At 42.1% G+C, this 26,033-nt stretch overlaps 1 protein-coding gene across 1 annotated transcript in view; it reads right to left on the bottom strand.

Moving 5' to 3' along the window:
- Positions 1-26,033, bottom strand: part of CAPN7 (calpain 7) — a 59,660-nt gene that overhangs the window by 30,960 nt on the left and 2,667 nt on the right. The window contains exons 2-6 of the mRNA XM_063452179.1: positions 8,215-8,323; positions 7,591-7,748; positions 4,961-5,028; positions 3,141-3,341; positions 2,833-2,919 (exon numbers count right to left, since the gene is read on the bottom strand). Of these exons, the coding sequence (XP_063308249.1) occupies positions 2,833-2,919; positions 3,141-3,341; positions 4,961-5,028; positions 7,591-7,748; positions 8,215-8,323 (623 nt within the window). The remainder of the gene's footprint in view (positions 1-2,832; positions 2,920-3,140; positions 3,342-4,960; positions 5,029-7,590; positions 7,749-8,214; positions 8,324-26,033) is intronic.

The raw sequence follows: 26,033 nt of genomic DNA, 5'->3' as shown, positions 1-26,033 counted from the left end.
TTTATCTGGGTCATGTTATTTAAAAGAACCTATTTATCTGGGTCATGTTATTTAATAGATCTCATTTATCTGGGTCATGCTATTTAATAGATCTTATTTATCTGGGTCATGTTATTTATATAGATCCTATTTATCTGGGTCATGTTATTTAATAGATCCGATTTATCTTGGTCATGTTATTTAATAGATCCCATTTATCTGGGTCATGCTATTTAATAGATCCCATTTATCTGGGTCATGCTATTTAATAGATCCGATTTATCTGGGTCATGTTATTTAATAGATCCCATTTATCTGGGTCATGTTATTTAATAGATCCTATTTATCTGGGTCATGTTATTTAATAGATCCCATTTATCTGGGTCATGTTATTTAATAGAACCGATTTATCTGGGTCATGTTATTTAATAGATCCCATTTATCTGGGTCATGTTATTTAATAGAACCTATTTATCTGGGTCATGTTATTTAATAGATCCCATTTATCTGGGTCATGCTATTTAATAGAACCTATTTATCTGGGTCATGTTATTTAATAGATCCGATTTATCTGGGTCATGTTATTTAATAGATCCCATTTATCTGGGTCATGCTATTTAATAGATCTTATTTATCTGGGTCATGTTATTTATATAGATCCTATTTATCTGGGTCATGTTATTTAATAGATCCGATTTATCTGGGTCATGTTATTTAATAGATCCCATTTATCTGGGTCATGCTATTTAATAGATCTTATTTATCTGGGTCATGTTATTTATATAGATCCTATTTATCTGGGTCATGTTATTTATATAGATCCTATTTATCTGGGTCATGTTATTTAATAGATCCGATTTATCTGGGTCATGTTATTTAATAGATCCCATTTATCTGGGTCATGCTATTTAATAGATCTTATTTATCTGGGTCATGTTATTTATATAGATCCTATTTATCTGGGTCATGTTATTTAATAGATCCCATTTATCTTGGTCATGTTATTTAATAGATCATATTTATCTGGGTCATGTTATTTAATAGATCCCATTTATCTGGGTCATGTTACTTAATAGATCCCATTTATCTGGGTCATGCTATTTAATAGATCCGTTTTATCTGGGTCATGTTATTTAATATATCCCATTTATCTGGGTCATGTTATTTAATAGGTCCCATTTATCTGGGTCATGTTATTTAATAGAACCTATTTATCTGGGTCATGTTATTTAATAGAACCTATTTATCTGGGTCATGTTATTTAATAGAACCTATTTATCTGGGTCATGTTATTTAATAGACCCTATTTATCTGGGTCATGTTATTTAATATATCCCATTTATCTGGGTCATGTTATTTAATAGGTCCCATTTATCTGGGTCATGTTATTTAATAGATCCTATTTATCTGGGTCATGCTATGTAATAGACCCTATTTATCTGGGTCATGTTATTTAATATATCCCATTTATCTGGGTCATGTTATTTAATAGGTCCCATTTATCTGGGTCATGTTATTTAATAGAACCTATTTATCTGGGTCATGTGATTTAATAGAACCTATTTATCTGGGTCATTCTATTTAATAGATCCCATTTATCTGGGTCATGTTATTTAATAGATCCTATTGATCTGGGTCATGCTATTTAATAGATCCTATTTATCTGGGTCATGTTATTTAATAGATCCGATTTATCTGGGTCATGTTATTTAATAGATCCCATTTATCTGGGTCATGTTATTTAATAGATCCCATTTATCTGGGTCATGTTATTTAATAGATCCCATTTATCTGGGTCATGTTATTTAATAGATCCGATTTATCTGGGTCATGTTACTTAATAGATCCGATTTATCTGGGTCATGTTATTTAATAGATCCGATTTATCTGGGTCATGCTATTTAATAGATCCCATTTATCTGGGTCATGCTATTTAATAGATCCCATTTATCTGGGTCATGTTATTTAATAGATCCTATTGATCTGGGTCATGCTATTTAATAGATCCTATTTATCTGGGTCATGTTATTTAATAGATCCGATTTATCTGGGTCATGTTATTTAATAGATCCCATTTATCTGGGTCATGTTATTTAATAGATCCCATTTATCTGGGTCATGTTATTTAATAGATCCCATTTATCTGGGTCATGTTATTTAATAGATCCGATTTATCTGGGTCATGTTACTTAATAGATCCGATTTATCTGGGTCATGTTACTTAATAGATCCGATTTATCTGGGTCATGTTATTTAATAGATCCGATTTATCTGGGTCATGCTATTTAATAGATCCCATTTATCTGGGTCATGCTATTTAATAGATCCCATTTATCTGGGTCATGCTATTTAATAGATCCCATTTATCTGGGTCATGCTATTTAATAGATCCCATTTATCTGGGTCATGCTATTTAATAGATCCCATTTATCTGGGTCATGCTATTTAATAGATTCCATTTATCTGGGTCATGTTATTTAATAGATCCTATTTATCTGGGTCCTGTTATTTAATAGATCCTATTTATCTGGGTCATGCTATTTAATAGGACCTATTTATCTGGTTCGTGTTATTTAATAGATCCCATTTATCTGGGTCATGTTATTTAATAGATCCGATTTATCTGGGCCATGCTATTTAATAGATCTTATTTATCTGGGTCACGTTATTTAATAGATCCCATTTATCTGGGTCATTTAATTTGTCCAGTCATGCCTTAAAAAAAGATCCCATTCAAAATACTTTTACTAGATCCTATTCATACTCATGTATTATAATAGATCCCATTCAGACACGTGCGGCTGATTTTGTGTAACACAATAAAAAGATGTCCACATCACATGGTTTACTCACGAGAAAGGCATTGGAAAAGCAAAACGTTCCCGTAGGTCAACGCTCATGAAAGGCACATATTCAATGTTATTTATCTTCGACGTCTTCCTGTCAAACATAAAGAAAATATCCATAGCACATAAGGATCAGAAATCTCAGGGAAAAAGTCAAATACTCCTATCAAAAAAGGTGTTATCCTTTGTGGTAGCAGAATGATCAAAGCAGCTAAAGGTCTCGTTGCAGACCCAACACCATTTTACAGGGGCTAAACTTTTAACGGAGTGAGATCAAGATATTTTAAATATTAAAGAAAATAAATATTACAGTACCTGAGCACTTCTATCTCCTCCGCTGTATACCTCTGTCGAGGAGCCTCATTGATCTGTCCTGGTCGTACACTCTGCGGTTTATCATTTAAGCTAAAGTCTTGGCCAAGAGGAAAGAATGTTCTTGTTGGCTGATTTGGTTTGGTTACAGAAGATTTGTCTTTAGCAGATGATTTAGACATTGATTCTTTCAGAGATTCTGCTCTATTAGGGGAAACCCACCCCCCACACACAAATTTAGAAATTAATAAAGAAATCAGAAAAACATTTAAGTTGTTTATTATCCTTTCAAATTCACTTATACCATTACACCCAAGGTGTTAACTGATGCTGGGAATGGAAAATGATGGTGCCATATTATGTAATACTAGAAAACAATATTCATTTAACTAGAACGATACAAAAGGAGAATGAGAACTAGGCACATGGTAACAGAGAGCCTGGATCAATTCAGCGCAAACTAGGGGATAAATAGATTTTCAGTGTTTTCAGTCATTTCCTGCTTAACAGAAGAAATATATTGAACACTTAACAAGGAGGAGATGGGCTTTGGCTGCTGGAGAATGTCAAAATAAAACTGAACCCAAATCCTAAAATCCCTATCCTAACTATCCTAACCTCGATGGTTGGCTACATTTATACAATTAAACATAGTTGCACCAAAAACCACTTAGGCTTTGATTTTAATTTTTGGAGAAGCATTTCAAATAATTTAATATTATTGGATAAACATAATGTATTCATATATATGATATATATATATATATATATATATATATATATATATATATATATTTATGTTTTCATATTTTTCAAAAAGGATTGTAAACTTCTAATGGTAAATTTATAAAAAATTATTAAATCATTTGAAAAGATTATCCACAAATATTACATTGAGGCCTTAGACAGAAAGGAACAGTCAAATGGCAATATTCTGCTAGGGTCTTAAATAATGTTACACTACTACTTGACATGTAAATTTATGATCTAACTTTCAATTTGTGATCTGCTTACAGGACTGGACATAAAATAAGTAAATATACACTAAGACATAAATCATGTCCTGATGAAAAGTCTAACTTCCAGGAGCGACTGCGAGAAATTAAATAATTTTGATAGCGTTACCTGCCGTGGATTCTAAGAAGCTCCCATGTTAGGTCTCAGCTTAAATTGAAAGGAGCACTATAGGGTCAGAAACACAAACGTGTGTTCCTGACCATATAGTGTTAAAACCACCATCTAGCCCTCCTGACCCCACCCCCAAATATAGTAAAATCTACTTAGTCAAGTCTGCTGCTGCTGGCTCTGTCCCTGGTCTGCCTGCTTGGCTGACATCATCAAAAGTGATTCTCTGAGACAATCACAATGCTTTCACATAGGATTGGCTAAGACTGTCAAGGAGGTAGATCGGGGCAGAGTCAGTACAAGTCAAACACCACCCTGGCCAATCAACATCTTCTCATAGGAATGCATTGAATTAATGCATCTCTATCAGGAAAGTTCGGTGTCTCCATGCAGGGTGCAGGGTGGAGACACTGAATTTCAGTGCTGCTCACTTTGCAGCACTGCCCCAGGAAGAACCTCTAGTAGCAATCTGAGGAGTTGCCATTGGAGTTATTCCTAGGCTGCAATGTGAGCTCTGCATTTTCTCTGGAAACACAGTGTTTACTGCAAAAAGCCTGAAGGGAATAAATATAATCACCAGAACAAATACAATAAGCTGTGTAACTTGTGTAATCGAGTGGCTTGAGGCAAGAATGATAGGATTCTAAAATCCAATTCAAAGTGTACTAAAAACATATAGCGATATACAGTTTACTGACCGGTCTAAGGCTTGTCGAGCCAGCTGTTTGAGTTTTGCTTGTAGGTTTTGATCTGTAGTATCATTAGACTATACAAAGTCAGAAAAATGAGAGAATACGTATTAAAATATCATGCATTTCCCACATCCATGCTTATGTGCTTATGCATCCGGTAATGGATAATAAATGAAGCAGTCTAAATGGACCTTGGGGTACCTAATCACCATTTCAATAAGAGGGGACACAGGGATTGGCAACCAGACTCAGTGTAAATATATATTTTGCCAATTTAGGCTAAATGTCATGGACTTAAAGAGTAGTCCAACTGTAAAGAAATTCATCACAAACCTCATCTACAGCAGAACTGCATGCTTATAGGGATTGCAGGAAATTGTCAAAAGAAGACTTTTAAGGTGCGGTCTACCATCAAGACCACTGTAGTAATGGTTATGTTTCCTGGTGACCTCTGACACCAACCCAGGATGAGTATACAGACTGTTTTCAAAAGGTTTGACACCAATCAAACCTCAAATGTGGGATGATAATCTTATCTCCCTAATATAGTTATAGCTAACCTCGCCATCATACACTGCTCAAAAAAATAAAGGGAACACAAAAATAACACATCCTAGATCTGAATGAATTAAATATTCTTCTGAAATTAAAAAATGGAAATCAAAATGTTCAACCCAAGGAGGTCTGGATTTGGAGTCACACTCAAAATTAAAGTGGAAAATCACACTACAGGCTGATCCAACTTTGATGTAATGTCCTTTAAACAAGTCAAAATGAGGCTCAGTAGTGTGTGTGGCCTCCACGTGCCTGTATGACCTCCCTACAATGCCTGTGCATGCTCCTGATGAGGTGGCGGATGGTCTCCTGAGGGATCTCCTCCCAGACCTTGACTAAAGCATCGGCCAACTCCTGGACAGCCTGTGGTGCAATGTGACGTTGGTGGATGGAGCGAGACATGATTTCCCAGATGTGCTCAATTGGATTCAGGTCTGGGGAACGGGCGGGCCAGTCCATAGCATCAATGCCTTCGTCTTGCAGGAACTGCTGACACACTCCAGCCACATGAGGTCTAACATGGTCTTGCATTAGGAGGAATCCAGGGCCAACCGCACCACCATATGGTCTCACAAGGTGTCTGAGGATCTCATCTCGGTACCTAATTGCAGTTAGGCTACCTCTGGCGAGCACATGGAGGACTGTGCGGCCCCCCAAAGAAATGCCACCCCACACCATTACTGACCCACTGCCAAACTGGTCATGCTGGAGGATGTTGCAGGCAGCAGAACGTTCTCCACGGCGTCTCCAGACTCTGTCACATGTGCTCAGTGTGAATCTGCTTTCATCTGTGAAGAGCACAGGGCGCCAGTGGCGAATTTGCCAATCTAGGTGTTCTCTGGCAAATGCCAAACGTCCTGCAAGGTGTTGGGCTGTAAGCACAACCCCCAACTGTGGACGTCGGGCCCTCATAGAGTCTGTTTCTTACCATTTGAGCAGACACATGCACATTTGTGGCCTGCTGGAGGTCATTTTGGGTTGGGTTGTTGCCCTCCTACGGCCTCCTCCACGTCTCCTGATGTACTGGCCTGTCTCCTGGTAGAGCCTCCATGCTCTGGACACTACTCTGACAGACACAGCAAACCTTCTTGCCACAGCTCGCATTGATGTGCCATCCTGAATGAGCTGCACTACCTGAGCCACTCGTGTGGGTTGTAGACTCCGTCTCATGCCACCACTAGAGTGAAAGCACCGCCAGCATTCAAAAGTGACCAAAACATCAGCCAGGAAGCATAGGAACTGAAAAGTGGCCTGTGGTCACCACCTGCAGAACCACTCCTTTATTGGGGGTGTCTTGCTAATTGCCTATAATTTCCACCTGTTGTCTATCCCATTTGCACAACCGCATGTGAAATTGATTGTCACTCAGTGTTGCTTCCTAAGTGGACAGTTTGATTTCACAGAAGTGTGATTGACTTGGAGTTACATTGTGTTGTTTAACCCCTTAAGGACACACGACATGTGTGACATGTCATGATTCCCTTTTATTCAAGAAGTTTGGTCCTTAAGCGGTTAAGTGCTCCCTTTATTTTTTTGAGCAGTGTATATGTCTATGAACTATAGCTCCCCGTAAGGTGGGTCATGCTTCCTGGGAAGTCTAGCTCAAAGATTAAACGTGGCAAAAGTTGGTTATAACTACTCTACAATGTTTTCAGATATATTATACGCATATTCATTACAGCCATTCATGTATTTTTACACGAATGCATGTAAATATATATATATATATATATATATATATATATATAAAGGCCTTGTATAAGTGCAGGTGTGCTTATGCTGAGTGGAAGACGTATAAACATGGCGGGCCTAGCAAAACACCTAAATGCACAACATGCATCATCTAATTAGGTGCATTGCCCACGTAAAGAACTTAAATAATTTAATTATAGCTTTAACCAAGTAAAGATAGAATAAATCTTAACTACAATTCGAATTTGGACTACGGTTATTTCTAATTCATTTCTGTATCTTTTTGTTCTTCTGAATATTTGGCACCAGAAAAAGCCTTGAAAATAGTAGTAATAGAGTCATTTAAGTAAAGGAGAAATGTCACAGCAGTGATGGGACTGTTTACTGACCGTTGTTATGCACAGTTCAACAGCTTCAGAGTATAGCTCGATGGCCTCTTCCATATTGCCTTTATCATCCTCCTCAAATGCCTGAGTGACAAGGAAGTGTGCCCTCTCAAGGTCCAAGTGATGTTTTGTTTTTAAAGGGTCAGCATTCTGTCCTTGAACTACAACATGGGAGACAAAAAAACACATGGATTTTCAGTTCAGTGCTTATTTTACGACATCAATCCAGTAACAGTAACATGCCTGGGAAGCTGAGGGATTACATTTAACGGTCAGACCACTGGAGCACTGCTACCCCCTCCAATTGTTATAAGGGTATACATTAAGGGTTAAAACCATCCACTAAAAGGCCAATCCACATATATAATTCTGCGCACTTTTGGGTCTGTTAATTCCTTCCAATAGGCATATTAGGACCAACCAGTTAGGAACAAACAATATTCCTAAACATGCTATGTGACAGGGGGCAAATGACTAAAGGGAGGAGGGAAAGAGAATAAAGAAAAAAACCTACAGAAACAAGTGATTAGATGATCACTGTGACTGGCTGAGACATTGTCATAAATGATCCAAAAGGATAATCATGGCAGCATCGGACATTGCGGTATATATAGAGAGAGTACCTACCTGCACTGTACAACGCTTCCACTCTCTCCAAGTACTCCCTTATTTTGTCCTGAATATTGTCCAGTGTTGAACCAGCCATTCCGGCATAAATCAGGGCTTGTGCAGCTTCCTACAAAACAACAAAAAACATTTAATCAATAATTACTTTGCTAAAGTCCTGGAAGATTATTTACAACAAGGATATCAAAGTAACAGCCATGGGGCAACTTTCTGGACCCTTAAATAGGCAAATGCCGCTCACAGCCACCCATCCTGAAATAGATAAGTAAGTCTGAGTCCTGGGCATACCTTTCTTATGTCCAGTTTGCTGGTGGCCACTGGTCAGACCCACATTCACACCCGTATTTGCTGTTGTTCTGGAACCTGTGAGCCTGTGGCATTCTAGAGTTGCGTGTGAGGGGATATGCATGTAAGGGAGTAAGGATTTGTGTGGCTGGGCAATGGGAGAGCTGATTTGTGTATATGGATGCTTTGGCAGTACAGATCTGTGGCCCCCATGAGAGACAGTAACACTCCCAGTTGCCCAGTTGCCCCCAGGGAAATGGATTTGAAACCTGTGATTTAGAATACATTATGCAGGATTAGTTAAAGGATCACTATAGTGTCACACTATAGTGCCCTGAGGGTGCCCCTACCCTCAGGGTTTCCCTCTCGTGGCGCTGAAGTTAAAACTCCTTTAGCAGCTTACCTTTATCCAGCGCCGGGGTCCCTCTGTGCTGGTGACCTCTCCTCCCCGTCCGACTTCACTGGTCTCAATGCTTTCCTATGGACGCTCTGCACGATGAAGGAATTCGCCTCCAGCGTTGCAGATGTGCAACCCCAAATGTAAACATAGCAGTTTCTCTGAAACTGCTATGTTTGCATCTGAAGGGTTAAAACCTGAGGGACCTGGCACCCAGACCACTTCATTGAGCTGAAGAGGTCTGGGTGACTATAGTGTCCCTTTAAATATAATACAAAGTAACACCTGGGAGTTTGCTATAATTTTACCCAATTTGCTCTCCTTGCAATAACAACTTAAATCACATTTGCATTGCTGCCTTAGAAAGTACAGAAGCTGTTTATCTATTTCCATCACATGCTGAGAACAAGTTTAAAGATAATCACGCAGAACACATCTGCTTATAAAGACAGCAGATTTACTTGTGTACACGCAAAAGAAATAACAAAACATCATAGATTATGTGACGGACCCCCCTGGCACCCCGACCGGGTGCCTCTATCAGTCGATGCTACTAGTGCTCACCGAGGAATTCCAGCACTCCACCAGACACCATAAGCACTGCAGACCCCACTTCCAGCGATGTAGCTGCGCCTGGGTCTTACTGTCCTTCACCCGCCCTGGACCCAAGACCGGGATCCAGCTTCCAGTGGGCAGACCTCTCCTACAATCCCTCCCCTCTGCCTGTGAGATAATGGAGTCAGATACTGTATTAACCCAATTATCTCCAGGCAGAAAAACACATTTTTACAAAGTCTCATAAGTACCCCAAAACACAATATACCCCCATAAATCTTACATCCCGGAGATGTTTCCAGGGAATTCACGGCTAAGTCCCCCTGAAGTCTATTCACGGTTTTGGTCCATGTGAACAAGATGGCCCCCACGTGTTCGAATGTCGAATGGCGGCCACTTCGACTGTTCGGGAGTTTGAAGCACCACTTCAAAAGTTCAAACTGTGGCCATAAAAATCCAAAAAGGCACAAACAGTGATTTAAACCAAGTTTTATCACAGGCGCCATAGTCACAGGGTAGGAGGCTGGCAAACAGGCCCCTCTAAAAACCAGTGGCGAGGTCACTTTTGCCACAGATTACAAAAGATGAAAATCTCTCCTAATGTCTCTCTCTAGTAACAACACATAAAGGGGCATTCCGAGCACCATAACCACTACAGTGCACTGGTGCTAGGAGGCTTTGGGCACAGGTAAAATAGGTGTGCTCCCAGGTTTATTCCTGCTCTAGTTGACTTAAAGTTCCTGATCACATATGACCCAGGATATTTACAGAGTTAGTCTACTCTGCCCTACCACGCCTCACTCTCTTGTACAAAGCACAATTTTCTTAAAGCAAAAATGTGTTTCTTTAAACAATGAAATGCAGAAATTTAAATATCAGATTGGGCAACAGTATGCAAAACCCTAAAAGGCATAGGATTCCGTGACACACATTTATACAGGGCCAATTAAACTTTTTACATGTGCTTTGTTCATTAACTTTAAGACTTGAGGATAGGTGATCTTACATACGGTACAGGAAAGGGTTTAATATAGTAAAAACAAAATAATTATGGAATTCACTAAAATCAATATATTACCGATTCAATGCTGGCCATTTCAGGTGTAGAATGTTAAAGCAAAAACAGTACATAAGGCATTAAAAGTATAATATAGCCATTATTCAGAATACTTTGGTCCAGAGAGAAAAGTGCTGTTTTGTATTCTAGGGGGGTTTCCCCTTTTGGAGACACATTTGGAAATTACTTTAGTGGCAGCAGCAGTGGCAATGTGTGAAAGGTTGAATTTAAAGGGATTCTCTAGTGCCAGGAAAACAAACCCGTTTTCCTGGCACTGTAGAATCCTGCAGTTTCCCTCCCACCCCCCATCCTTCAGTCACTTACCTGAATCCAGCGTTGATGTCCCTTGGCGCAGGGTCAACTCTGCCCACGCTCCTCCCCGGCTGCGCGCGCATTAGACCTCCCCATAGGAAAGCATTATTCAAAGCTTTCCTATGGGGATTCCAGCTACCCTGGAGGTCCTCATGCACAGCGTGAGGACGTCCAGCGTTGTTTAGATGACCAAAAGTTGTCGAAGAAGCCAGAAGTCCTTCTAGACAGCCACTAGAGGAGGACTTAACCCTGCAAGGTAATTATTGCAGTTTATAAAAACTGAAATAATTACACTTGCAGGGTTAAGAGTGATGGGAGTTGGCACCCAGACCACTTCAATGGGCTAAAGTGGTCTGGGTACCCACAGTGTCCCTTTGAGAGACTTGTTCAACCTGTATACCTGTGTAAGTGGCGTAACGCCATCACAAGCTGGTAACCGACAACTGACTCATAAACAAGCAATAGTGACATTTCTTTCAGATCATTGTATAGTAGTTTGACGATGTCTTTGTGTCTACACATTACAGAGCTAAAAAGATAAAAAAAAAAAAGACTTGAACTTTACCAAGGTAAATGCCAAAGGTTATGTTCATTCTGTGAGTAGACAAGTTTGAACAATGAGTTGCACACTAAATGCCATTTATAAACACAAGAGCTGAATCATTTGTAAACAATTCTATTTATGTGGAGTTAATGCTTCTTAATGAGAACATATTAACACATAGCTGTCACTTCCGAGAATTTAGCACAACCCAATAGTTTACTAAATGTTACCTGTGAGTTGTGCCATGTATTCTTTAAAATAAATCTCACATGTTTTTATAATTATTTAACTCTTGCAAGGCTGCGTGCGAAAAAATGGCACTATTAAAGAATTTCTAAGTGTGCATCCACCAGTACAGCTATTCTCTGACATCCCAGGAAGGCAAAATTGGCCACATAGAGTGACCTGGATTAAGTATAGTGTGTATTTATATCCGCTAGATTATTCATATCACTACAGACCAGTGTTCATTTTGTTGACTAACAATTTTAGTCAGATTTTACTTGACTAATTTTTTTTAGATTTAGTAGACTAAAACGGCTTCTTTTTTATTCCACCCATTTTTATTTTTAACATTCTTTATTTTTGTAGTGCATTGCAGAACAGACAAGCATGTATAACATTGCCCAATATGATATATACAGAGCCAGATTAACATAGGGGCTGATGGAGCTGCAGCTCCAGGCCCAGGCCCAGGCCCAGGCCCATTGATTATTCTTTTAGACACCACTCTTAGGGTTGCCACCTAGGTGGTATTTATTTGAGGCTGCCTGGCTGTGCCACTATTGCAGTATTACCGGCAATACAAATGCCGGTATTTTTCTCAGTATAAACAGAGATTAATCTGCAATACCAGCAAGGGCAGTAGGGGTCACTGCGTGTGTGTGGAGAGAGGCAGGGATAGGAAGTTACAGCATATACCTGCATCTCTCTACTCACTGATCCGCGGGGGAGCATCTACACAGCACAGAGAGTCCAGACAGCAGCTCCCAGCCTGCAGAGACAGCCTACAGCTCAGGGAAGTGAGGTATGGGGTAAAGGTTGCGGGGAGACATGAGGGCACTGAGACACTAGGGGACACTGTGAGACCTCTGGGGACGCTGAGACACTTGGGGCCACAGACACACATGGGGATACTGAGACATGGGGACACAGACACACATTGGAAAAACTTGGGGACACAGACACTACGGGATGCTGGGAGACATGGGGATACAGACAATTGGGGACACTGAGACACAATGTCCCCAAGTCTCCCTGCCAGTGTCCCTGGTGTCTCAGTGTCCCTAGTGTCTCAGTGTTCCCATGTCTCCTAGTGTCCCTAGTGTCTCAGTGTTCTCATGTCTCCCAGTGTCCCTAGTATCCCAGTGTCAGTGTTCACATGTCTCCCAGTGCCTCCATGTCTCCCAGTGTCCCCATGTGACATGGGGACACTGGGCGACATGGAGACACAGACATGAGGACACAGGGAGACATGGGGCACTGAGACACTGTGATACATAGGGACACTGTGATACATAGTCTCAGTGGCCCCCAGTGGCCCCAAGTGTCTCAGTGTCCACTAGTAACATGACACTGGGTGAGAGAGACACTGGAAGCAATCCATCTATACAGCAGAATCAAACTAAGTAGTTTTTAGGTGATTTCACAGAATTTTCTTTTACTCCTTGTGATTTACAAAATATGATGTCATGCATACATAATTAGTTTTGCAAATTATTGAGGCCTGTACGTGGCAACCCTAACTACTCTTCACATCCTCTTGGTTTACAATGGAAATTTAAGAAGGACATATGGAAACATAACGTGTCTGGACTAGCTGAAATGAAATTAGCTAAGGTAATGCTGACTTTGGTTTCTCTAACACTGTCGCATATTCCATTTCTTCTATACTCACTACATCCACATTTTCTCTGTCTCAGACTGTATACCAAGAGTTTCTGCCTGCTAGTAAGAAGATAAGGAAACGTGAGTGCTAGGGGGCAGTCCTTAGAAAGCATGGAGCGAACGCATCATTAGATGTATTTACGCCAAGCTCAGGATGCTGTTGGCCAGCACGCATGATTGGCAGGCAGCCTGAAATGCATTCATGCCAGGCTAGCCTTCCAACTCTTTGGGCAGACACGCCTCCTTTTGGGCATGTTCGTCCCTTTCGGGAGTTCTGGTTACATGATGCGCGTCAGTGGCCCACCCTTTTACACCGTCCATTGACTTCCTGCTTCACTGGACACTGCTGTTAGGGGGGTATGGATTTACTTGAAAGATGAAAGCATGAATTAGAGAGAGATTTTCATATTTTAAGAGAATCTGAGTTTTCTTATAGCTGCATCCTATGAGTTTCTCTCTGGCAACATCTCTACCAGATAAATAACACTTGAGTGGTATGAATGTTTAAGTGTTTTTGGTCAATAAGATTCTGTACTTAGGCCCCCTCATAATTGTCAGCACCAGGTCCACTGTGCTCTTAATCTGGCCCCGGATATATAGCATTAATCGGGTGCAGTTATGAAATAGAATGTCAAGATTACTGCACTTTTTATAGGGAATTATAAAAGATAACAGGAGCACAGTTCTATTAGAGAAGCTAGGAGAGAAGATAATTTGTTGTGACATAGAACTGTTTGTAGTTTCAAGAGGCATTACCACTGTACTAGTAGGGATAGACTCTGCAGCAGGACATGTAGGGCACATGAAGAGTGAGTAAGAGTGCTTAAAATGCATAGAGGGGAACGCAGTGCCAGAGTATAGCCATAGGCCCATGAAGGGAAACATAGATATAAACCTATGATATGGATATAAACATATGGGATAGTGCCCCTGGGTACTGGCTGCAACAGAATATTACTAGGAATAAACTCAATCCATTTACTGATGGTAAAAAACAACAGTTCTTCAAAAGACTGACTAAAACCAAATTTAAATTTGCCGCCAAACTTAATACCGTACAGAGAGGCTGTGGAAGGAGCAAAAGAGACAGACCAGGGCTTGGGAGAGAGACACATAAGGGGCTGGGAGGACACAAAGATGGAGGACACGAGGTTGCCAACTGTCCCATTTTTGCCGGGACAGTCCAGAGAAGCTGGAGTCTGTCCCGGCCAATTAACTCTCCTGGGTCTGTCCCGGCAACTTGCTGGGCCACATGCTTTCATTATTTTCCCTCGGACTGTAACAGCCTGTTACAGTCCGAGGGAGTTCAGGAGGGAGTTGCTGGGGGCTGTAGAGAGCTGCTGGGGGCTGCATTGAGTCTGCCTTCCGAATTCCCAGCAGCTTCCCCGGCACACAGACTCCTGCTCCGCCTCGCGGCCACAGGCTCCCCCACCATGATGCAAGCTCCGCCCATGTATGTTAGCTCCGCACAAAAGCTCCTCCCCGCCTAAGCAGCAGACCTTGTGCTACCTGACCTACCAGCAAAAGCCTCCAGTGCCAGGTAGGCTTGATATTCTCTGCCTTGTGTGTGTATGCGCCTGCTAGTGAGAAAGCTTGTGTGTATGTCAGTGAGCTTGTGTGTGTGTCAGCGAGATTGTGTGTAGTGAGTTTGTGTGTGTTTGTAAGCGAGCTTGCCCGGGGGCTCCACAAGCATGGGGACCCCACCGTGATGCCCACCTGCTTTCTTGCTGTGGGCCCTCTCGGGCCGGTGAGGAGATCAATGATCTCCCTCACCTGCCCGAAGGACCTTCGTTAGTGATAGGGAGGGTGGGAGCATCTGGGAGGCAGAGTGCTCCTCCTGCGAGCATGCTGTGCAGAGCGTTGCCGCGTTTTACCATGGCAATGCTCCGACACAGCATTCTGCTCGTGGGAGGAGTGAAGACAGCCTGCAGCCAGAGGAGCTGCATGCTATAGACAACTCACCATCACTGGACCACCAGGGCACAGCACCCCTCACACACACACACACACACACACACACACACACACACAGCACCCTATTACACACGCACACAGCAGCCCTGACACAAAGCACCCCTCACACACAGCACCTCTGACATACTACACAGCCCCCCCACACACAGCCCCCTCACACACACTCAGCACCCCTCAATGCAGTGCGTGTGTATTCAGCAGCGTGTGTATGTATTCAGCAGCACGTGTGTGTGTATGTATTCAGCAGCACGTGTGTGTGTATGTATTCAGCAGCACGTGTGTGTGTATGTATTCAGCAGCACGTGTGTGTATGTATTCAGCAGCACGTGTGTGTAAGCGTGTATTCAGCAGTGGGAGTGAGCGTGCATTCAGCAGTGGGTGTGAGCGTGTGTGTGCGCGTGTATTCAGCAGTCTGTATGTGCGTGTATTCAGCAGTGGGTGTGAGCATGTGTGTGCATGTATTCAGCAGTGGGTGTGAGCATGTGGGTGCGTGTATTCAGCAGTCGTTGGGTGCGTGTATTCAGCAGTCGGTGGGTGCGTGTATTCAGCAGTCGGTGGGTGCGTGTATTCAGCAGTCGGTGGGTGCGTGTATTCAGCAGTCGGTGGGTGCGTGTATTCAGCAGTCGGTGGGTGCGTGTATTCAGCAGTCGGTGGGTGCGTGTATTCAGCAGTCGGTGGGTGCGTGTATTCAGCAGTCGGTGGGTGCGTGTATTCAGCAGTCGGTGGGTGCGTGTATTCAGCAGTCGGTGGGTGCGTGTATTCAGCAGTCGGTGGGTGCGTGTATTCAGCAGTCGTATGTATGTATTGCATTGTTGGAGGTACCAATAAATATAAGCTTAATTTTATCGATAATTTTTTTTTTTTCCTGTGAGTTGTGTAGGAAGGGCCCCAGTGCACTGCCTTGCTCGGGGGCCCATAACGCTGTTAAGATGGTACTGCTTGTGTGTGTCAGTGAACTTGTATTTAGTGAGCTTGTATTTAGTGAGCTTGTGTGTGCCAGTGAGCTTGTATTTAGTGAGCATGTGTGTGCTAGTGAGCTTGTATTTAGTGAGCATGTGTGTGCCAGTGAGCTTGTATTTAGTGAGCTTGTGTGTGCCAGTGAGCTTGTATTTAGTGAGCATGTGTGTGTCAGTGAGCTTGTCTGAAGTAAGCTTGTGTGGGTCACTGAGCTTGTCTGTTTGTGAACTAATGTATGTTCTATTGTATAGACACAATTCTCTCACTGAAGCACATCTGCACAAGGTCTTTCTATTTTTGTACTTGTACTGACAGTGTCACCATTGATAACCAACTCACCTAAAAGTGATAAAATGTACCTGCCTGATATAGATGCTGTGCTGCGATTGTATCTATCGCACACCATGGATGCATGGTACTGTTGGTGGGAACTTGGTGTTATAAAGGTTTAAAATAGCCATCTCAATTCCCTGTAATTCTCTATTTATTGAGTAGACCCTGTAATCTGTAATGATAAGTAGGCAGAGATTAATTATGTGGGGTTGGCCAGAGTGGGCAGAGCTTTGTGGCAGTGGATGTGGTAAATTGTCAAGGTAGTAATTGATAGCTGTGCTGCAAAGTGTCCCTGGATTTTTTTTCAAATGTTGGCAACTGCCTGGGGAAGGGGCAACACAGACAGATACAGGCTTTAACTAAACCCATTAGATTTTAGTTGTGTTAACTAAAATCAACTGGAGATTTGTCGACTAAAATCTACTGGAGATTTAGTCGACTAAAACTAAAACAATTCAGATGACTAAAATACGACAAACTAAAATGGCTTTTTAATCAAAAAACTGTGACTAAAACTAAATTGAAATTTGCTGCCAAAATTAACACCTCTATAGACTTCAGATGTGTTAACAAGAAGTGGCAAGTGTGAACAAGGAAATGTCACTTACAGAGAAGTGACAGTTCTGCTTAAAAATACAGATTTGGATGCCACATCTAGCCTATTTATTAAATTATTCATTCTCAAACATAGTGTAACATCATTAAAATGATCAGTCATTTAATAGAAGTCAGAGGTATATCCCCGAGATAAGGGTCCTTACATTGCATAATTGCAATCAAACAAAGCCTTAAGGCGAATGATGATCTACCTATTAAACATTACATATAGTCTTCGTATAATACTTTTTTAAAGGTAGATGGTATACCCCCACACTTTCTGAACTTAGGACATAGCACCCATGGCTAATGATATGGCCTTAGAAATAGAGTTGGACATGGTGGTGTCCAGAAGGGTTTGGAATTCTTCAGAGCCCATGAGCCCAGGGTCAGCCTGGGGGTCAGGGCTAGTAGTGGCCATTGAGGGACTAAGTTTGCCAGGGAAGTTATCACCAGACTGCATGGTAGATAAACTGAGTGCAAGTAAGAAAACAAAAAATTGAAAAGACAGAGTACAAGGATTAATTAACCCAGGTACAGGATGAAAAAAAGGTAAAGGGAGATGGAGGATAGCTCCAAAGTATATATCTGCTATAATATAGCTGTACACGCCTGGAGAGAGAAAATAACAAGTCTCCGATCGTGTGAGAGAAAATCCCATGATGTACTAGCACTTTAAAATGGCCTCCGCCTTAATAAGTGACGGGAAACCAACAAAATGGCCGCCGCATGTCACCGCGCATGCGCGCCACTCGCGAGCAGCGAAACTGAAAGTAAACTGAAAAACGCCGTGCGGACGAAGTGGATCCGCCGGCGGTATAGAAATTAGTGTCGGGAAACGCCGCGGGGGGTGCTGGACGACCCCCGCCGACGATACCCGGCAGAGTATGACCGGGGAAGGGAGCACCCAACCAGAGGGAGGGGAGGGAAACTGAAATGCCCAAAGGGAAAACCTGGGAGTATAAAAATCGGTCACACAAAGTAATACACAGCAAAAACAGATAGATGATCAAATGCAGTGGGAAGGGAGTAACAAAATAAAGAACATCCCGATATTCAGAGTAACTAAACAGAACAAATAATGAAACACAATATAATCCCACCAGAGCACACTATTGGTAAGAGGAGAGTGTACTTATATGGTCTGAGGGAGCAGCGAAGAAAGAGGAAGAAGCATGGAGTGCTACACCTTATATACTAAGGGGGTGGATACCATTGATAGCACTGTCAATATGCTAATGTTATATTGTTTTTTTCTCTCTTTTGCATATATCTCTCTTCACTGCTGAGGGAGAATTAAAGAAAGAGACGCATAATAGGAGCCTCCGTGTCTTTAATAAAATCATATTTATACAAAAATGTTTAGATGTTTGACTTTTAAGATGCAGCAGAATACAAATATTGGGTCTTTGAAGTAGTGGAACATGGTGTAGTGTGAAATTTACCATTACATTTCAACATGTATGTGAAAAAATATACTGCTAAATTTGGCAGTGAAAAGACTACAAAATTCCCCATATTATATGACAAAAGCAGTTTTCTTTTACAAATGGAACACTATGATGGGAGTAAAGTGGAGTTGGATGCTACTATTGTGTCCCAAAAGTAACACTGTCCTAGTAAACGAACTGATGAAAACTGAAACTGGCACGTCTGTAATTTGACTTTAGAACTTCCTAAAAATATGGAGAAACGTCTTCATAGGATTATTGCTGAAAATGACATTCTGTAGCAGAATACAAATCTAAGCTCTTTAAACTAGTTGTGGGACACACATGGTCTGTGAAATGCCCTACAAAATCGGGGAATAAGGGGAATTAAGTCTATCCTGTAGATTAGGTAGATGTTGGTTAAAAAAAAAAAAAAAAAGTTTAAATGAAAAGTATTAAAATGCATTAGTTAAACAACCTAGTGCAAGGCTTCCCAAACTTATATGGGCAGAGACCTACTTTTGGAAATGGTAATTTTTCGAGACCCACTTGCTTTTAATGCATATTTTAAAAATGATACCCAAATCACTAGCCTGACGACCCGGAGACCCACACTGCGGTTGCCGAGGCCTGTGAGACAGAGGGAGAGGGAGAGACGGCCGCTCTCCTCTCTGCCAGCCTGCTACAGCACCTTGACCCTCTACCAGGACCGGTGGGGGATATCCTGGTCCTCGCTGTGAGCCCGGAGTGACATACCTACACAGACAGCCAAGAAGCAGTGCAACTCCAGGGCCGGCGATACACGTGGCACGCACAAGATGGCGGCTGAGTACTCACCACAACAGCGGTTCCAGCCTGCAATCCCAAAGGAGAGTCCAGACAGAAGCATCGACCTTACAAGGCGCATTGATGAGCTGTTCACCCAGTTCTGGGAGAAACTACAGCTCCGAGCACAGAAAAGTCGGAATACCCTAAAGAGTGCAGGTGAGAGGGGCCACGGGCAGCTAACCGTGAAGGACTCCCCTGGGCACGGCACTGGATCACTCACTACCGTGCACCTTCCACAGCCCAATACAACCCTCCAAAAACTCACCTCAAACTAGCAGAAATCCTGGGACACAGCCTCACAGACAGCCTAACATAAAGGCAGCGACTCAGCATGGACTAAAGAGGGGCAAACCGTACTATGGCAGACCACGCGGACGGCGGAGAGTAAAACCTAAGCTGACAGCGACCACAACATCACCACCTCGAACCAGCAGCAGCCAGCGTCCACGCCGACCCACAAAAATCCCAGCCGGGAACACAGGCTACTCGTCAGGTGTACCTGCGCCCAGTACTGAGCTACTGACAGCGCGAGGGGAGCATAATCATGACTGCACCATGCACCGAGTTTGTGGCCAAAGGATGCAAGACCTCACACAGACCTGGGGCAGGAAGGTCACCCTCACAAGCACCCCAACACCAGTGGCTCCTAGAAGATCTCGGGCGAGCTCTGCAGACACACAGAGAAATCAACCCAGCAAAGCAGTGAGAGCGGGTGGAAGGCAGAGGAGCCAGGCGGCAGCAAGACATAGAAAGCACGGCGGACAACATACCCGCAGACTGGGAATTGGGTAAGAAGACCCGGACTGCCTGCTGGTCAGCTCCGGTGATGACGCCGGCACAGACAACCCCTGACTCCTGCTACACATGGCAGACTCCCCTAAACAAATATACACCCATGGACATAGACTTTTGCTTTTGCTTAATAACACTGGCCCTAGCACTGAATATAACCAAGCTCAGCCAGGCATATGTATACGACATGACCACGGAACTCTGCGCACCATCTGGCGGGTATTGATTGAACTGTCCCCACTGCGATGACCCTACGGCCACCCACTACATCTAACGGACTGGGCATGTAACTATACAGGAACGAACGCTATCCTGCCTCTACCCACCTGTTATTTTTATTGTCAGTTGCACAATTTCCTTTTGTCTGTTTTCCGGAGAACCAGGTCAAATATTTAGCCAGATTGTTTAATAACTAACATTGTTCCTCCTTATTTAAGATGCAAAGCGGTACTATTGATCCCAGTGATATGCCCCATGCTTTTTTAGTTTCACACCATATCCGCTGAGATCAAGGTTGCAACGTTTTCCTAGGATTTGTGCGAACAGATCTAGAGATCTTGAGTTCATAATCTAATGTTAATGTTGCTATGCAAACCAATTATTTAGCTCTATGTTTTAGTTCAACCTGGTACTCACTTTACTAGGCTGACATACCTTAAGCGGAACCGGCACTGATGTTAGCATGTTTAGCTCAATATAGCATACCATAAACAATGTTTAATAGCTTGCTATCTCCACTAAAATTGTACAAATATATAACTCACTTTGCACCTAGCCGGGACACCGTCTCGCAGCCAGATTTATTGTTATGCCTACTTACTGAGAAGCAGGATCCCCAAGTAGCTTCTGCATACTCTGTTAAAATATTGCTCTAAACTAACTACACCTACTTATGTATAGTCAAGCTGGATTAACTCGAGTTTCACTTGTACCTAGGCACGGGTTCCTAACATACACCCTCTTATCCTCACTGTCCAATTGCACAGATCCTCCTGACTGCTGCCCTTCAAAGCCCCGCAGTTTAACCCCTTAAGGACACATGACATGTGTGACATGTCATGATTCCCTTTTATTCCAGAAGTTTGGTCCTTAAGGGGTTAAGCAGTTTAAGTGGGTACAGCGCAACATGTCTATAACTAGCCCGGCAGGTCCTACACGAGTAGGACTCACGATCAGTCTATTGTCACAAATGATAGCACTGTACTGTAGAAAAGCAGTAGAAAATGTTGTCTATGTTTTTTCTCCTTTGTCCTCGCTTTTTAACACAGGGAGGGAGAAAGAAGGAGAAAGTCAACCTTAGTTAAGCTTGTGATCCTATAAATCTATGACCGTCAGTATGACAACTCGAAATAGTATATTGTCTGCCTTCTCGTATAACTGACATGTTAACCTAATCCTTGATGTATCTACATAAAACTATAAAAAAGTGCAATGTTCTGATATGCCTAACACGTTACTAAATGTTGACCTAAAAGCTGGCAATAGCTGTTGTGGCATTGCTTGCCTCTTGTATTTCCTTCGTGCACAATAAAATAAAGAATTTAAAAAAAAAAAAAAAAAAAAAAATGAACACCATGGCAATCCGCTTTAGAAGCATACAATTGGCCTCCCATGGCAATCAGCTTTAGAGGCATCCAGTTGGCACACTGGGGCAATCAGTTTTAGAGGCATACAATTGGCCCACCATGGCAATCAGCTTTAGAGGCATACAATTGGCACACCATGGCAATCAGTTTTAGAGGCATACAATTGGCACACCATGGCAATCAGTTTTAGAGGCATACAATTGGAACATCATGGCAGCTTAAGATGCATAAAATTGGCACACCATGGCAATCAGCTTTAGATGCATAAACTTTCCACATAATGGCAATCAGTTTTAAAAGCATACAATTGGCTCACCATGAAAAACAAACAGTCTAAGATGCATAAAGTTGGCACATCATGGCAGCTTTAGAGGCATACAACTGGCCCACCATGGCAATCTGCTTTAAAGGCATACAATTGGCCCACCAGGGCAATCAGCTTAAGAGGCATACAACTGGCCCACCATGGCAATCTGCTTTAAAGGCATACAATTGGCCCACCAGGGCAATCAGCTTAAGAGGCATACAATTGGCCCACCAGGGCAATCAGCTTAAGAGGCATACAACTGGCCCACCAGGGCAATCAGCTTAAGAGGCATACAACTGGCCCACCAGGGCAATCAGCTTAAGATGCATACAATTGGCATACCATGGCAATCAGCTTAAGAGGCATACAATTAGCACACCATGGCAATCAGCTTTAGATGCATAAAATTGGCATATCATGGCAGTTTTAAAGGCATCATTATGGCATATTATGGCAGTTTTAGAGGCAGAAACTTGCCAAATCATGGCAATCAGTTTTAGAGGCATACAACTGCTTACTCACAGACTCAGTCAGAATCAGAAGTTCTGTGTCCTGCTCATCCAGGCACCTTACGTTGATTATCCCAGTGGTGGAACTAATGTAGAGAGGGCCCTGGAGCAAGCATGTGTGTAGTGTTTGTATATAATTTTAGTGTTTTAATACAGGGGTGTGTTTGTATGTAATGCTTGAGTTTGATTGCAGTGCCTGTGTAGTGGATGCAGTGTGTGTATATTGTGTATATAAAATATACATCATGTGTGTTTGAAAGTAAGCATGTTTTTGTGTGCAGTGTATACACATACAGAGACACAGACACACAAATACACACACTGCCACAAATATACACATACACACAGAGACAGGAGGTGAGGGTGACAGTGTGGGAGGGAGTGTGTGTGCGCTGGTGACAGGGTGGGAAAGGGTGAGAAAGGGTTACAGTGTGGGGGCAGAGGTTACAGTGTAGGGGGGGGGGAGGGAGAGAAGGTGTTACAGTGTGGGGAGGGGGGCAAGGAGAGAAGAAGTTACAGAGTGTGGAGGGCTGTGTCCTACCTTTGTTTTCAATAAAATAAATTTCCTGGTAGTCTGGTGGGTGAATTTTGCTATTCATACTTATCAGGTAAAGTAAGTAAATCCATTTGTGCTTTAAAAAACAAAACCATGTATAATATGTTTAGGTACATAAATTGGGGAAGTGGGATAATGCAGTAGTAGAATTGTGTAAATATCTCAGTTGCTAGGGGGTTAAACTTGTGTGCATCATTAGAGATGCACCTAATTCAGAGCAGGCTGTTTTAACTGGAGAATAGGAATACATAATCTGAAAACACTTTATTTATACTACTGTCAATAAATCTGCATCACGAGATGGAAAATGTAAACTATGACACAAAACACAGACTGGCGCACCTAAGATTTCATCTGTTGTCTTATGTAGGTTTCAAAATTAATATTTTTGTTTCCGGATCAGTATATGAATGCATAACAGTTTAAGTCTTAAAAACTATTTATACAATGTTTAGGTTTAATGCTACTCATACTTTGAATAATTGTCACAATTTTTTTTAAATGCAAGAACTCCCTTCATTAATCTACAGTCACTGCATTGTTCATGTTTAACGGGACGCTATAGTCACCAGTACAACTACAGCTTGATGCAGTTGTTCTGGTGAGTATAGTCAGTCCCTGCAGGCTTTTTAGCTGTAAACACTGTCTTTTTAGAGAAAAGGCTGTGGTTACATTACAGCCTAGGGACACCTCTAGTGACCACTCCTCAGTTGGCTACTAGAGGTGCTTCCTGGGACAGTGATGCACAGTGTGTAGCAATGACATTCAAGGTCTCCATGGAGACATTGAACTATCCTCATAGAGAGGCATTGATTCACTGCATCTCTATAAGGAGATGATGATAGGACAGGGCGGCGTTTGGGTCCACCCTCTGCCTGCCTCCTTGGCTGAGATCAGATTTGACAATCTTGGTCAATTAAATTCTTTCCTTTGGGAAAGCATTATGATTGGCTCAGATCATTACTTCTGATGATGCCAATTAACGAGGCAGATGAGGGACAGAGCCAGCACCAGCATACTGGAATTAAGGTAAGATTTCACTATATTTAGGGGAGCGGGAGGGGGTGGGTAGATAGTAGTTTTAACACTTCTGGGTCAGAAATACATGAACCCTATAGTGTTCCTTTAATTTTCAGTTCTCTTGCACAAGATTATTTTCCTCGAGATATTCATCTAATAAATATCTGATTAGATATCAAATTAGAAATACTGTTTATACCACAATGTTTACATCTCTATTTAAGAGTTTATTCAAAAAAACTCCCAATTATAAAAACATATATAATCCAGAATTCAAGCTAAAAAAGCCAAGATGTGACTATAACGGAGTTGTAGGATTTTTCCAAATTAGCCATTGTGTTCAGATTTTTTTCCATTTAGATAAAGTTACTCTGTCACGTAGTGACATAGCCGCACAGGGTGCGGTTGCCTGGGGGAGCAGCAGAGGTGAGTTATACGTACCTGATGCTGTTCCCTGCAGGCACTGCCATTATCAATCTTCGCTGGCACTGCCATGTCCGAGCTGAACTTTCGCATATGCGCGATAGTGCAACACTGATGTTTGCGGAGAATCCCGTGACAGCACTGGGGCCCCAATACATAGCTCAATGAGCAAAATAATGTCTTATTGTCACAATCATTACTAGCAATGGTTGTGGGATATGTTGAAACCGGACGGCAGTAGTGCCACTTTCTGTTAAATTAGGCACTTACCATAAGACAAACCAGTCAGATTTTGTCTTATGATGTATTTTACCTGCATTGGAATGTCAATGCAGCCTTAATGAGCATTTCAAAAAGGAATGTAGCCATTTCTTTTTTGGGGGGCAGGGGAAAGCACAGAGACACTTTAATAAATCCCTGATTGGTGAAACTGAGCATCCTCTTAGACACCAATAATTAAAAATAAAATGGTTCTCAAAGAACCATGACAATCTATGAATACATATAACACATGGTATAGTCCAAGGAGGTCCCCAGTCCCTGCACAAAGTTGTTTGAATTATTATAAAGCGCCAACAAATTCCATAGCGCTGTACAATAAGGGGACTAACAGACATGTATTTGCAACAAGATGAGCTGGACACACAGGAACAGAGAGCCCTGTTCAAAAGAGCTTACATTCTAGAGGTACCATTTGCAAAACTGGCTGAAGTTATAAATCTGTCTCTTCTCAATCGCATGTGAAAAAAGTTACATATAGGGTGTTATGAACCACCGTCTAGACCAGGGGTTATGGAATAAGATTAGACCGGCAACACAAAATTAACGCCTCCTGATTCTTATAGTATCTGTACGAATTTTAAATATAATTCTTTAGTGAATAAGCCTGTACGGGAGGGGCTGATTGCTGCTAAAGCTTCCCTGTGTGATTATTTTTTATTTTGTTAAACTTACATCTGCATATACTTAAAGGAACACTATAGGGTCAGGAACACAAACATGTATTACTGACCCTGTAGTGTTAAAAACACCATTTAGCTTGCTCCCCTGTTAACCCCATTAAATAAATAAAACGTACCTTATTTCCCTCGCCGCGCTGGGGCTATCCCTGCCTTCTATCTGCCTCTTTGCTGATATCATCAGAATTTATGAGTGTGCAGCACTGCCCCAGGAAGCACCTCTACCAGCCATCTGAGGAGTGGCTACTGTAGGTGTTCCTAGGTGGGCAATGTAAACACTGCATTTTCGCTGAAAAAAAAGGTGTTTGCATGAAAATGCCTGAAGGTAATGATTGTACTCACCAGAACAACAACATTAAAGGGACACTATAGTCACCCAGACCATGTCAGCTCAATGAAGTGGTCTGGGTGCCAGGTCCCCCAGGTTTTAACCCTTCAGATGTAAACATAGCAGTTTCAGAGAAGTCTCTGAAACTGCTATGTTTACATAGCATGGTTAATCCAACCTCTA

Source organism: Pelobates fuscus, chromosome 4, assembly GCF_036172605.1.
Source record: "Pelobates fuscus isolate aPelFus1 chromosome 4, aPelFus1.pri, whole genome shotgun sequence".
NCBI classification, from domain to species: domain Eukaryota; kingdom Metazoa; phylum Chordata; class Amphibia; order Anura; family Pelobatidae; genus Pelobates; species Pelobates fuscus.
The sequence above is the reverse complement of the archived record's forward strand: the minus strand, read 5'-3'. Positions and strand labels throughout refer to the sequence as shown.